The sequence below is a fragment of the Bubalus kerabau genome, chromosome 2 (assembly GCF_029407905.1).
Source record: "Bubalus kerabau isolate K-KA32 ecotype Philippines breed swamp buffalo chromosome 2, PCC_UOA_SB_1v2, whole genome shotgun sequence".
NCBI classification, from domain to species: Eukaryota; Metazoa; Chordata; class Mammalia; order Artiodactyla; family Bovidae; genus Bubalus; species Bubalus kerabau.
The window spans coordinates 58,467,039-58,482,662 of NC_073625.1; the positions used below are offsets into that span (position 1 = coordinate 58,467,039).

At 38.7% G+C, this 15,624-nt stretch overlaps 1 protein-coding gene across 1 annotated transcript in view; it reads left to right on the forward strand.

The window, feature by feature from the left end:
• The window catches only part of LOC129644425 (endoplasmin-like), a 140,306-nt gene extending 126,534 nt beyond the window's left edge, over positions 1–13,772 (forward strand). The window contains 2 exon segments of the mRNA XM_055570070.1: positions 12,403–13,366; positions 13,369–13,772. Coding sequence (XP_055426045.1) covers positions 12,403–13,366; positions 13,369–13,772 — 1,368 coding nt within the window.
• Positions 13,773–15,624: the final 1,852 nt, after the last annotated feature.

The window sequence follows — 15,624 nt, forward strand, 5'->3', positions numbered from 1 at the left end:
TTATATTTATATAGTGATTTTGTATCCTGCAACATTGATAGACTCTCCTTTAATTCTTAAAACTTCTGGATTATTTCAGATTTTTTCTATGTACAATCATAAAATAGTCTAATAAAATTACACAATATTATCATTAAACATATGGTAGCTCAGATGATAAAGCGTCTGCCTACAATGCAGGAGACCTGGGTTCGATCCCTGGGTTGTGAAGATCCCCTGGAGAAGGAAATGGCAACCCACTCCAGTATTCTTGCCTGGAAAATCCCATGGACTGAGGAGCCTGGTCGGCTACATTCCATGGGGTCACAAAGAGTGGGACACAACTGAGCCACTTGACTTTCACTACCTTGACAACCCAGAGGAAAAATCCAAAGAATGTTATTGGTGCTTCCAATAGTCATAGTTTGCTTAGATTCAGACAAATATCAGATCTCTAATTATCATGAAATCAAGAGATTTTAAAATACTCATTTGTACTTATCTCCACCTGTTTCAGAGGAAGTATCTCAGAGGATTGTTCCTGTGAAGCACAGTTTTGACTCTATTTGTAGTAAGAACCGATTTGGCTTCCAAATAGATTTCAAAACCTCTGTCATAACTACTCTTAAGAAATGCAGTTGCCTTGCTAAGTTCTCTGTAATATGGTTTCCTTAGTTGCCACTGTTTTCTCTTACAACTCACTTCTCTCATCCAGTCTCATGTGGGTACATCTGACTGTTGGAACCTTGGAGACATAGGAGCACCCTAGCTAAACATGAACCATGGAAGAAGTTGACATATGCTTGGAGAAATCCTAACTCCAGTATTTTCCAAATAGCTCCTGATAGAGGCTACATTTTGCTCCAAAACAGACTTTTTTTTTCTTTTAATGTGGGGTAAAAACACCAGTGGAGAAATAATTCCAGAAAGAGTGAAGGGATGGAGCCAAAGCAAAAACAATACCCAGTTGTGGATGTGACTGGTGACAGAAGCAAGGTCCAATGCTGTAAAGAGCAATATTGCATAGGAACCTGGAATGTCAGGTCCCTGAATCAAGGCAAATAGGAAGTGGTCAAACAAGAGATGGCAAGAGTGAATGTCGACATTCTAGGAATAAGTAAACGAAAATGGACTGGAATGGGTGAATTTAACTCAGATGACCATTATATCTACTACTGCGAGCAGGAATCCCTCAGAAGAAATGGAGTAGCCATCATGGTCAACAAAAGAGTCCGAAATGCAGTACTTGGATGCGATCTCAAAAACGACAGAATGATCTCTGTTCGTTTCCAAGGCAAACCATTCAATATCACAGTAATCCAAGTCTATGCCCCAACCAGGAATGCTGAAGAAGCTGAAGTTGAATGGTTCTGTGAAGACCTACAAGACTTTTTAGAACTAACACCCAAAAAAGATGTCCTTTTCATTATAGGGGACTGGAATACAAAAGTAGGAAATCAAGAAACACCTGGAGTAACAGGCAAATTTGGCCTTGGAATACGAAATGAAGCAAGGCAAAGACGAATAGAGTTTTGCCAAGAAAAAGCACTGGTCATAGCAAACACCCTCTTCCAACAACACAAGAGAAGACTCTACACATGGACATCACCAGATGGTCAACACTGAAATCAGATTGATTATATTCTTTGCAGCCAAAGATGGAGAAACTCTATAGAGTCAACAAAAACAAGACCAGGAACTGACTGTGGCTCAGATCATGAACTCCTTATTGCCAAATTCAGACTTAAATTGAAGAAAGTAGGGAAAACTATTAGACCATTCAGGTATGACCTAAATCAAATCCATTACGATTATACACTGGAACTGAGAAATAGATTTAAGGGCCTAGATCTGATAGAGTGCCTGATGAACTATGGACGGAGGTTCACGACATTGTAGAGTATACAGGGATCAAGACCATTCCCATGGAAAAGAAATGCAAAAAAAGCAAAATGGCTGTCTAAGGAGGCCTTACAAATAGTCGTGAAAAGAAGAGAAGTGAAAAACAAAGGAGAAAAGGAAAGGTATAAGCATCTGAATGCAGAGTTCCAAAGAATAGCAAGAACAGATAAGAAAGACTTCCTCAGATATCAATGCAAAGAAATAGAGGGAAACAACAGAATGGGAAAGACTAGAGATCTCTTCAAGAAAATTAGAGATACCAAGGGAATATTTCATGCAAAGATGGGCTCGATAAAGGACAGAAATGGTATGGACCTAACAGAAGCAGAAAATATTAAGAAGAGGTGGCAAGAATACACAGAAGAACTATACAAGAATGATCTTCACGAACCAGATAATAAAGATGGTGTGATCACGCATCTAGAGCCAGACATTCTGGAATGTGAAGTCAAGTGGGCCTTAGAAAGCATCACTACGAACAAAGCTAGTGGAGGTGATGGAAATCCAGTGGAGCTCTTTCAAATCCTGAAAGATGATGCATGAAAGTGCTGCACTCAATATGCCAGCAAATTTGGAAAACTCAGCAGTGGCCACAGGACTGGAAAAGGTCAGTTTTCATTCCAATCCCAAAGAAAGGCAGTGCCAAAGATTGCTCAAACTACCGCACAATTGCATTCATCTCACATGCTAGTAAAGTAATGCTCAAAATTCTCAAAGCCAGGCTCCAGCAATATGTGACCTGTGAACTTCCTGATGTTCAAGCTGGTTTTAGAAAAGGCAGAGGAACCAGAGATCAAATTGCCAACATGCGCTGGATCATGGAAAAAGCAAGACAGTTCCAGAAAAACATCCATTTCTGCTTTATTGACTATGCCAAAGCCTTTGACTGTGTGGATCACAATAAACTGTGGAAAATTCTGAAAGAGATGAGAATGCCAGACCACCTGACCTGCCTCTTGCGAAATCTGCATGCAGGTCAGGAAGCAACGGTTAGAACTGGACTTGGAACGACAGACTGGTTCCAAATAGGAAAAGGAGTAAGTCAAGGCTGTATAATATCACCCTGCTTATTTAACGTATATGCAGAGTACATCATGAGAAACGCTGGACTTGAAGAAGCACAAGCTGGAATCAAGATTGCCAGGAGAAATATCAATAACCTCAGATATGCAGATGACACCACCCTTACGGCAGAAAGTGAAGAGGAACTAAAAAGCCTCTTGATGAAAGTGAAAGTGGAGAGTGAAAAAGTTGGCTTAAAGCTCAGTATTCAGAAAACGAAGATCATGGCATCTGGTCCCACCACTTCATGGGAAATAGATGGGGAAACAGTGGAAACAGTATCATACTTTATTTTTTTGGGCTCGAAAATCACTGTAGATGGTGACTGCAGCCATGAAATTAAAAGATGGTTACTCCTTGGAAGGACAGTTATGACCAACCTAGATAGCATATTGAAAAGCAGAGACACTACTTTGCCAACAAAGGTCCGTCTAGTCAAGGCTATGGTTTTTCCTGTGGTCATGTATGGATGTGAGAGTTGGACTGTGAAGAAGGCTGAGCGCCAAAGAATTGATGCTTTTGAAGTGTGGTGTTGGAGAAGACTCTTGTGAGTCCCTTGGACTGCAAGGAGATCCAACCAGTCCATTCTGAAGGAGATCAGCCCTGGGATTTCTTTGGAAGGAATGATGCTAAAGCTGAAACTCCAGTACTTTGGCCACCTGATGGGAAGAGTTGACTCATTGGAAAAGACTCTGATGCTGGGAGGCATCGGGGGCAGGAGGAGAAGGGGAAGACAGAGGATGAGATGGCTGGATGGCATCATTGACTGGATGGACTTGAGTCTGAGTGAACTCCGGGAGTTGGTGGTGGACAGGTAGGCCTGGCGTGCTGCGATTTTTGGGGTCGCAAAGAGTCAGACAGGACTGAATGACTGAACTGAACTGAAAAACATCTAAGCATAATTTTAAACTGTGAAATGAACAAATGCCCCAAATATAGCACTGATGCATTTCTGAGGTAGACTAAATGAAATAATTCTGAAATCATATTTTGCAAGGTTATAATGCCTTGGAGTGTAAGTAAAACCTGCAGGAAAAGTCTGGTTTTCTGCCTATTTTTGCAAATGAAGCTTAATTGGAAAATGGCCTTGCCTAGTCATTTATCAATTATCTTGGGTTGCTTGCACTACAACAGCAGGCTTGAATAGTTTCCAAGAGACCATTCAGCTTGCAAATTCTAAAATATTATCTGGCCCTCTACACACCACACACACAAAAGTTGAACAACTGTTTAGATAGCGTGCATAGATTTGTAGATTTGCCACTGGAAAAGAAAAAATCCCTGAAATTTGTTTATAAAGCCAGAGATACAGCAAATGCATAAAGAAAGGATATTTTGAGTATGTTTAGTTCATGATAGCAATAATTGCCTGAATGATGACAACTAATCAGTATGAGGCTGTGTAGCCTGATACTGGCAATTTAAGTTCAGAGTGTTTTTATTTCTTTAACAGTATTTGCAACCCATCTTAGGAATCTAACTGAAACATACTTCCTTCTTTGTCACATGACATAGGTAATTGGAGGATCAGTTTATTCAGTTTTCCTAGATGATCCTGTCCACTGAATTAAGAATGCTTTTTTGAGAGTGTTAGAAAGGAATGCACTTAAACCTGCTACAAACATATGGTTTTTCAAGTGGCTCTGACTTTGAAAGGGAACAAATTATTATAGAAAATAAGGAAATGCTCCAGCTCAAATCTAAACTCAGATATAAGAGTTTTGAGTCAATAGCAACTTCTGATACCCCTGACACCCACAGAATGCTTAGCAAGTCTTCTGTAACAAAGGGATTCAAGTAGGAATCAATGTTCCTCAAGGGCCAATGGGGAGTCCTTTCTAACACACTCCTTTCCAGGCTTTGAGAATAAAACTCAGAAGGAAACTATATCTGAAAAGTTGGCATAAGAAAGTCACCTGGAATCAAGAATTCAGAATCCCAAGAATGGGCCCCAAATCATCACACTCTACTCTTTAGAAGAAACAGAATTTGTCAATATTTGTTGATCCCATTAAATTCTCATCTAATAGGCAACCTATGTATATTTTCAATTACTCACTGAAAGAATTCTTTTTACATCAGTGTCCCTTTTTTCTCCTATTGTATTTTTTATCACACTACCTTTTTTTTTATTAAAAGGTAAAATCTTTTTAAAGAAAATTCTGTGTGCATAAAAAATAAGAAGTCTAATAGCATGGCATGGTATGACATCAAAGTTGCTTAACATATAGAACTTAAGGACTTTTATACATAGTTTTATATAAGGCACCTGTCCAAAAATCACCCTTAGAAAAAAGAAAAAGGAAGTATTTTGCAACATTCGCATGAGACAGAGGGACTTATAACAGAGAATATACATAATATTTCATTCCTTGAGGAAAGTGTTGTGGTATGTAATGGTTTTCTCTTCTTTAAGATTAATAATTTTTACTACAAACTGAAAAGACTTTCATATCTGGTTACTATGCACTTCCTCGACTTTATACTTGCCTGAAGCCATATTCTTCCTTCCAAACAAACCAGCTCCTCTCAGTTCCCTGGATGTATCATGTTAGCAGTGCTTTTTACCCTGGAAATGGCAACCCACTCTAGTATTCTTGCTTGGGAAATCCCCTAGAGGAGCCTGGCAGTCTACAGTTCATGGGGTCGCAAGAGTCCAATGTGACTGAACACGCACACTTGCACCCTCGCTGTACAAACTTTCATAACTTCTCCAACATATACCCATTCACATACCTTCCAAAATTAAATGCTGCCTCTCATTCTTCAGTTTCCAGTTCAGTCTCCCTTACATTAGGCAGACATCCTGGCCATCGAACTCGATCAAACCCTTAGAAGCCCTTCTTTATACACTTAATAGTTTTGTAATATGGCTGATATTTGATAGAAAGTAAATATTTTTCTGAATGAGTAAATTATTAAAAGGTTCATCCAACTCATTTGTCTTTTGAAGACTACACATGGAAAAGCACAAAATGTGGTTTTATACCAAGAATGAGTGTACCTAGAGTTCCAGTACATGTTATTGTAAGTCAGTATTTTTTATGTTCCATCCATTGTCAGAAGCTGACAGAGAACCCAAGGTACATAAAGCTAAAATCATAAAGCATCAGCCTGCATTTCTGAGCTATTTAACAAAGAGATGTGAATTCTATCTCCTTTGTTTAGCAGTCTTTGGATTCCTTGTTCAACAACTATTTATTGAAAAAAAGCTACCCTGGCTCAGGCACTGTTATTAAAGTGTTGGATAAGACTTGGGAAGCTTAATTATGATACAGATGTAAACCATCTGTATGTAAACCATTTTCCTTTCTAGTTCTGAATTGGTAAGTAACTTTAATGCAAAAAAAAAAAAAGGATTGTTTTTATGTTGTACTTTCTCACCACTCTCACACTTATTCTGCAATTACCAAAATTCCTGTGTTTTCATAAGCTGAAATGTAGGAATAAAATAAAACTTTACAGAATAATATTTTCTTCTAATTGCAAATTGCTGTTACTGAAATACTAGAGTTCAAAAAGCACAACCCAAGAAACTTACACAACAAGCATTGCATCATCTTATTCAGTTTTTGTTTCTGTTGTACCTGTATTATTCTTAGTGCATACACAATAGAATTGCACTTTGCAAAAAAAATTATTAATGACAAAGCACCATGGCTATATCTGTGTGATATAGTCATAAACAACACCTAAATCATGTTACATGTAGTTGCATACACATAGAAATCTTTACAAATATACATATAATTGTATTTGCTAACTGTGTATCTGTGTTATCTCTTGCACTGGAATATTAGCTCCTGGGTAGCAGAATTTAGGAAATCACAGCAGTTGATGACTGCAGCCATGAAATTAAAAGATGCTAGTTTCTTGGAAGAAAAACTAAGACAAACCTAGACAGTTTATTAAAAACCAGCGACATTCCTTTTCCGACAAAGGTGTAGTCAAAACTATGGTTTTTCCAGTAGTCATGTATGTATGTGAGAGTTGGACCATAAAAATCTGAGCACTGAAGAATTGATGCTTTTGAATTGTGGTGCTGAAGAAGATTTTGAGAGTCCCTTGGACAGCTAGATAATCAAATCAGTCAATCTTAAAGGAAATAAATGCTGAATACTTATTGGAAGGGCTGACACTGAAGCCAAACCTCCATTACTCTGACCGCCTGATGCAAAGAGCCAATTCATTGGAAAAGCCGTTAATGCTGGGAAAGATTGAAGGAAACAAGGAGAAAGAGTGCAGTAAAGGATGAGATGGTTGGATGGCATCACTGATTCAATGGACATAAGTTTGAGCAAACTCCGAGAGATAGTGAAAGAAAAGGAAGCCTGGAATGCTGCAATCCATGGGGTCACAAAAAGCTGGACACAATTTAGTGACTGAACAACAATACAAGGAGCTGGTACAGTGTTATAAGGAGAGGTTACAACTGTGAGAATAGTGATTAAAAATTATTTTAAATCATCTAAGTATAAGTGGTTTAGACTAATGTTGAAATTTGATGTTCAATGAAAACATATTTGTTGAGAAAAAAGTAGAATAAGAAATTAGAGAAATCATCTTTTTTACATTTCCATTTGTAAAATTACTGCAAGTGGTATACTTATAAGCTATTCTCATACTGATCATTCAGTGAAGTAGCTACTAACTTATACTAAATTTCCACTCTGTAAGAGTTTTTTTTGTTGTTGTTTTACATGAAACTAAAAGATTTTCATCAAAAATTTCAAGATGTTTTTCAGTCTTGGATATGTACTTATGAGGCTAATTTAATGCCAAATTTTATTTTCCTTATTAAGCAGATTTATAGGGATGTATGTTTGTCACATGATAAATATATGTTTCAGAAATATATGGCAAAACCAATACAATATTGTAAAGTTAAATAAAATAAAATTAAGAGAAAAAATAAAAAAAAGAAATTAAAATAATTCTAGCATTTTATTGTTATCACAAGTGACTTTTTTAACAGACAAACACTGCCTTGAAGGGACCCTCTGCTTTGTGAGATAATTCACAGAAACAAATCCATTCTCTTTGTATATTTTTTGTATACTGTGGAAGAAGATCCTTTATATTCTGCAGGTTTGATGGCATTTTAAAATATCATCCTTAACAAATGTATTTGTCATGTTCAGAAAATGAAAAGAAGAGTTAGAAGAAGACTTCCCTCTGAAGCCTGGGAGCACTCTCACTTTAGTGTTATTTCAAAAGCGTAGAGCATGACACCAGCACGTGTCCCTCTGAGTTCATATTTGGATGAATAATCTTAAAAAGGAACTGAGGGTCAGAAGCCTATCTCCTATGACCCAGTCTCACTTCTCGGTCATGGGAGGGTAGTGTTTGTAAGATTGAGGTGAGAACCCAGCCCCAAACTGAAGAAAGCTATAATCAGAAATCTCCTTCACTTTAAAATTGCTTGTCTTTGAAGAAGTAAATATCATGTTGTTTTGGTTTCTGAGTTAAGCACAGTACATAATCATTATACATAGCTTGAATAATATACTGATAATATAAGGAAAATACAACATTAATCCATAAATCCATTATATATTTCTTTCAGTTTTATCTAGAGTTACTGAACATGGACAAAACTCAGCTATTGTGGCTTAAGCTTATGTGCAAATGACATTCAACTCTCCTGTGTTCACTTTTTCTTTCTGTGTGAAACAGAAGAATTGAGCTGAGTGACATGCTGCTAAATTGGGAGTTTCTATTAAAATGCTGAGAGCATATGTAAGTTAGAAGCTGATTATTTGTCAGATGGAGCAAATGAAAAAGATGGCTTCCAAGATGGAGACAGTCTGAGAGAGAATCAGTACTGCCCCTGTAAATAAATTCAAATTTCTCCATATCCTATAAAAGAGGCACAATATCCAGGGACCATAGTAGACCCAAGGCAGTGATGTTAGTCTGGGTAATTTAAACTGGGCATTTCCTAAAAAGATCTGCTAGATGAAACTAGATCAATGGGAGTTTACAAGTATAAAATGGGAGTTTACAATGGGTGACAATGTCTGAAACTTTGAAGTTGAAAGGAGGGTAGGAAGCACCATGTGAGAGGGTAAGGGACGGCTCATGAATAGGAGTCATACACGAAAGGGCCCAACTGGAAGGATGTGAAGAAGCCATGAAAATACCTTCAGGCAGATAGTTGCCTCTTGTTAATGCAGATGTCAAAGAGGAACTTACTATAAATACAGTGAGTTCTGACAGCATAGCTATGGGAGAGAAAAAAGTCAAGGACGAAAGACTGAACAAGGGCTTGACAGTCATCTACTGCCAGGCCCTTGCTGGTCAATGGCAGGGTGAGGGATGTCTCACTTTATAATGAGGAATTAAGTTCTGAAAAATTTAATTGGATGAGCATTCTAATTTCTCAACTCAGTTTTGTTTGAAAATTGAAAGAAACTGAGAGATTGTCTTTCCTACCAACTATCAGAAATATCTTGAGCCTTCTGGAATTTTCATTCAATTGCAGGAAAAATATAATACTCTTGAATACTAAAGTAAATTTAGGAGATGAACCTTAGACTATGACTTAACAACCTCCATTGTTTGTACCATGCTTATACAACACACTATTTACCATTTCTATAATAATGTGGTGATGTAGCTATGTTTAGCTTATTTAAATCATTTTAATTTATGTTAAATTAAAATGCTCACCTTGTGGCATGTGCTAAGTTGCTTCAGTTGTGTCTGACTCTTATGGACTGTAGCCCACCAGGTTCCTCTGTCCATGGGATTTCCTGGGCAAAAATACTAGAGTGGGTTGTCATTTCCTTCTCCAGGGAATCTTTCCAAATCAGAAATCAAACCCACATCTCATGCATTGCAGGCAGATTCTTTACAACCAAGACATCAGGGAGGCCCCTAATTTACAAAGAAAGAAATATGTTTATTTGTAACTAAGTATGGGCTTCACGACCCAGATAATCACGATGGTGTGATCACTGACCTAGAGCCAGACATCCTGGAAAATGAAGTCAAGTGGGCCTTAGAAAGCATCACTATGAACAAAGCTAGTGAAGGTGATGGAATTCCAGTTGAGCTATTTCAAATCCTGAAAGACGATACTGTGAAAGTGCTGCACTCAATATGCCAGCAAATTTAGATAACTCAGCAGTGGCCACAGGACTGGAAAAGGTCAGTTTTCATTCCAATCCCAAAGAAAGGCAATGCCAAAGAATGCTCAAACTACCACACAATTGCACTCATCTCAAACGCTAGTAAAGTAATGTTCAAAATTCTCCAAGCCAGGCTTCAGCAATATGTGAACCGTGAACTGCCTGATGTTCTAGCTGGTTTTAGAAAAGGCAGAGGAACCAGGGATCAAATTGCCAACATCTGCTGGATCATGGAAAAAGCAAGAGAGTTCCAGAAAAACATCTATTTCTGCTTTATTGACTATGCCAAAGCCTTTGACTGTGTGGATCACAATAAACTGTGGAAAATTCTGAAAGAGATGGGAATACCAGACCACCTGACCTGCCTCTTGAGAAACCTATATGCAGGTCAGGAAGCAACAGTTAGAACTGGACATGGAACAACAGACTGGTTCCAAATAGGAAAAGGAGTACATCAAGGCTGTATTTTATCACCCTGCTTTTTTAACTTATATGCAGAGTACATCACGAGAAATGCTGGACTGGAGAAAGCACAAGCTGGAATCAAGATTGCTGGGAGAAATATCAATAACCTCAGATATGCGGATGACACCACCCTCATGGCAGAAAGTGAAGAGGAACTGAAAAGCCTCTTGATGAAAGTGAAAGTGGAGAGTGAAAAAGTTGGCTTGAAGCTCAACATTCAGAAATGAAGATCATGGCATCTGGCCCCATCACTTCATGGGAAATAGATGGGGAAACAGTGTCAGACTTTATTTTTCTGGGCTCCAAAATCACTGTAGATGGTGACTGCAGCCATGAAATTAAAAGACTCTTACTCCTTGGAAGGAAAGTTATGACCAACCTAGCAGCATATTCAAAAGCAGAGACATTACTTTGCCAACAAAGGTTCATCTAGTCAAGGCTATGGTTTTTCCTGTGGTCACGTATGGATGTGAGAGTTGGACTGTGAAGAAGGCTGAGCGCCGAAGAATTGATGCTTTTGAACTGTGGTGTTGGAGAAGACTCTTGAGTGTCCCTTGGACTGCAAGGAGAACCAACCAGTCCATTCTAAAGAAGATCAGTCCTGGGTTGTTTGGAGGGAATGATGCTAAAGCTGAAACTCCAGTACTTTGGCCACCTCATGTGAAGAGTTGACTCATTGGAAAAGACTCTGATTCTGGGAAGGATTGGGGGCAGGAGGAGAAGGGAACAACAGAGGATGAGATGGCTGGATGGCGTCACTGACTCAATGGATGTTAGTCTGAGTGAACTCCAGGAGTTGGTGATGGACAGGGAGGCCTGGCGTGCTGCGATTCATGGGGTTGCAAAGAGTCAGACATGACTGAGTGACTGAACTGAACTGAACTGATGTGCTGAACAAAAAGTTCATTTGAGTTTTATGTACCCTCTTATAGAAAACCTGAGTGAACTTTTTGTCCAGCCCAGTATTAGATACATTAGATGTTAACAGTGTCCCTGAAATACTTCATGGCAATCTAAATCTTGAAAGTGTTATTTGTTCAGTCATGTCCAAGTCTTTGTGACACCATGGGTCAGGCTCTTGGGGCTCCTTTTTCCATAGAATTTTCCATGCAGGAATACTGGAGTGGGTTGCCATTCCCTTCTCCAGGGGATCTTCCTGACCCAGGGATTGAACCAGGTCTTCTGTATTGCAGGCAGATTCTTTACCATCTTGTTCTCTTACCATTAGATTCAATTTAAGCATGATTAAGAATATGTTCTGCGTACTGAGTTGAAAAATGACATTGTAGTAAAATAGAAAATGGGTTGATAGAACATGGGAATATTAACATAAAAATATTCTCTTTTTTGGGGGGGGACCTTTTTTATTTTTATACATGACAGTATTTTACACCAAGAATAGTCAGTTAAATAGTACAAATTTACATTCATGAGGAATGTTAAAAAAAAAAAATCAACTAAAAAACCCAATTCTTCCTGTGACCACAATCCCAACATTTTACAGTGCAGAGGAGAAGGGGGCTGAGGGCTTGGGGGTGGGGGACACATGCAAAACAAGTCTCTCCCAAAAGAAATAAACTTCACATTCCCTCTCCACACAGGATCCAAATGGGAAGAGTTTAATTTACAGTTCATCTTTTTCAGCTGTAGATTTCTCTGCTGTTTCTTGTTCTTCCTCATCTGTTCCTGCATCCATCTCTTCCTCTTCATCTTGCTCTGTGTCTTCTGCGGTGTCCTCTGTTGTTTCCTCAGGTTCTTCTTCAACCTTTGCATCAGGGTCGATGTTTAAGCTGAGGCAAAGCATTCTTTCTATTCTGTCTCCATATGCTTTAGTGTCTGGTAAAAGATATCCTGACCGCAGTGTTGCTGCTTCAAACAAAACCACAGAAAGATCCGAAACAGTTTTGTCATCTTCATCTTCCTTAACTCTTCGAAGCATGTCTCTGATCAGTGGGTGTCTGGGGTTAATTTCAAATGGGGTTATTCACAGTTCATAAACTTTCCTATTTATGTATGGAACAGCAAGACTGAAACGGTTGAGGAACCTGCCAAAGAAGAAGAAGCAGCAAAAGAAGATAAAGAAGAAACTGATGATGAAGCTGCAGTAGAAGAAGAGGAAGACGAAAAGAAACCAAAAACTAAAAAAGTTGAAAAAACTGTCTGGGATTGGGAACTGATGAACGATATCAAACCCATATGGCAGAGACCATCAAAAGTAGAGGAGGATGAATACAAAGCTTTCTACAAATCATTTTCAAAGGAAAGCGATGACCCCATGGCATATATCCACTTTACTGCTGAAGGGGAAGTTACCTTCAAGTCAATTTTATTTGTACCCACATCTGCCCCACGTGGTCTGTTTGATGAATATGGATCCAAGAAGAGCGATTACATTAAGCTGTATGTGCGCCGAGTATTCATCACAGACGACTTCCATGATATGATGCCCAAGTACCTGAATTTTGTCAAGGGTGTTGTGGACTCGGATGATCTCCCCTTGAATGTTTCCCATGAGACACTTCAGCAACATAAACTGCTTAAGGTGATTAGAAAGAAGCTTGTCCGTAAAACTCTGGACATGATCAAGAAGATTGCTGATGAGAAATACAATGATACTTTTTGGAAAGAATTTGGTACCAACATCAAGCTTGGTGTGATAGAAGATCACTCAAATCGAACACGTCTTGCCAAACTTCTTCAATTCCAGTCTTCTCATCATCCAAGTGACATGACTAGTCTAGACCAGTATGTGGAAAGAATGAAGGAGAAGCAGGACAAAATCTACTTCATGGCAGGGGCCAGCAGGAAAGAGGCCGAATCTCCTCCTTTGTTGAGCGACTTCTGAAAAAGGGCTATGAAGTGATTTATCTCACAGAACCTGTGGACGAATACTGCATTCAGGCTCTTCCCGAGTTCGACGGGAAGAGGTTCCAGAATGTTGCCAAAGAAGGAGTGAAGTTTGATGAAAGTGAGAAAAGTAAGGAGAGTCGTGAAGCAGTTGAGAAAGAATTTGAACCTCTGTTAAACTGGATGAAAGATAAAGCCCTCAAGGACAAGATCGAGAAGGCTGTGGTGTCTCAGTGCCTGACAGAGTCTCCGTGTGCTCTGGTAGCCAGCCAGTACCGGTGGTCTGGCAACATGGAGAGGATCATGAAAGCCCAGGCATACCAGACAGGCAAGGATATCTCAACCAATTATTATGCCAGCCAGAAAAATATTCTTTTATATTAAATGCACCTATAGTAGAGTGTTAGTTAATGATTAGTAGTTGAACTGATTTATCAAAAATATTTATGAAATAATAGGTGATATAGAGATAACCATAGACCTTTCACTTTTTTTTAAATTTTATTTTATTTTTAAACTTTACATAACTGTATTAGTTTTGCCAAATGTCAAAATGAATCCGCCACAGGTATACATGTGTTTTCCATCCCTCTGGGTCATCCCAGTGCACCAGCCCCAAGCATCCAGTATCGTGCATCGAACCTGGACTGGCAACTCATTTCATACATGATATTTTACATGTTTCAATGCCATTCTCCCAAATTTTCCCACCTTCTCCCTCTCCCACAGAGTCCATAAGACTGTTCTATACATCAGTGTCTGTTTTGCTGTCTTGTACACAGGGTTATTGTTACCATCTTTCTAAATTCCATATATATGCATTAGTATACTGTATTGGTGTTTTTCTTTCTGGCTTACTTCACTCTGTATAATAGGCTAGCTGTGGTACATATACACAATGGAGTATTATTCAGCCATTAAAAAGAACACATGTATACCAGTGGCGGATTCATTTTGATATTTGGCAAAACTAATACAGTTATGTAAAGTTTAAAAATAAAATAAAATTTAAAAAAAAAAGAAAAAAAACACTAAAAAAAAAAAAAAAAAGAATACATTTGAATCAGTTCTAATGAGGTGGATGAAACTGGAGACCTTTCACTTTTGAAATAAAGGAGACAGAGCAAAACCTCCCAATGTTGAGCCACTCATTTGAAATTTAAAACATTCCTTCATTCATGCTTCTTCCATATATTCTGTAGAATTTTTAAACATAGTGTATTATAAAATATACTCTTATTCATAGATTTTGGGAAAGAGTGAGGAACAAGAGAAATATACAAAGGTGAGTAGAATTTATATTTTTCAAGATACTCAGTGTGCTGCTACTACTGCTAAGTCACTTCAGTTGTGTCCGACTCTGTTCAACCCCATAGACAGCAGCCCACTTGGCTCCCCTGTCCCTGGGATTCTCCAGGCAAGAACACTGGAGTGGGTTGCCATTTCCTTCTCTAATGCAGGAAAGTGAAAAGTGAAAGTGAAGTCGCTCACTCGTGTCTGACTCTTAGCGACCCCATGGACTGCAGCCTACCAGGCTCCTCCATCCATGGGATTTTCCAGGCAAGAGTACTGGGGTGGGGTGCCATTGCCTTCTCCATTCAGTGTGCTAGACACTTGCATATTAGGTTTTCATTGCTTCCTCACAATTTAGCACAAAATTGGCAGCTTAAAAAAAGATATATTTATACTGCCAAAATTTGCCCAGGTCAGAATTTGCAAGGGCTTGGCTAGACCCTCTGCCAAGGGTTTCACAAGGCTGCAATTAGGGCATCAATTGGTACTGTCTCATCTGAGGTTTGGGGTACTCTTCCCAAGTTACGTGGCTGTTGGAAAAATGTATTTCCTTGCAGTGGTAGAACTTACAGCACTCTGCTTCTTCAAGCTATGAAACAAGCAGATGAGTGAGAGAGAGAAGAATGGGAAAAAGTGTTGGAAGAGTTTCTGCTAGTTCAGTGTCTCATCTTGAGATCCTGTTGTAAAAGGCTCAGCTGATTAGGTTGATTAAGAACCTTAATTATACTTGCAAAATTATTTTATCAGGCAATAAATTAGTCATAGGAATGATAACCCTTGATACTCAAGGATTCTGCTCACATTCAAGGAGGGGGAGGTATTTGGAACCCTCCTCATAATCTGCCTCCCAAAATCTGCTTCCTTTTTTCCAACAGAGTTTCCTGTTTTTACTTGTGATAATTGACAGGAAGCAGGTAATCTTGTCCTCTAGGTTTTGCTTCTG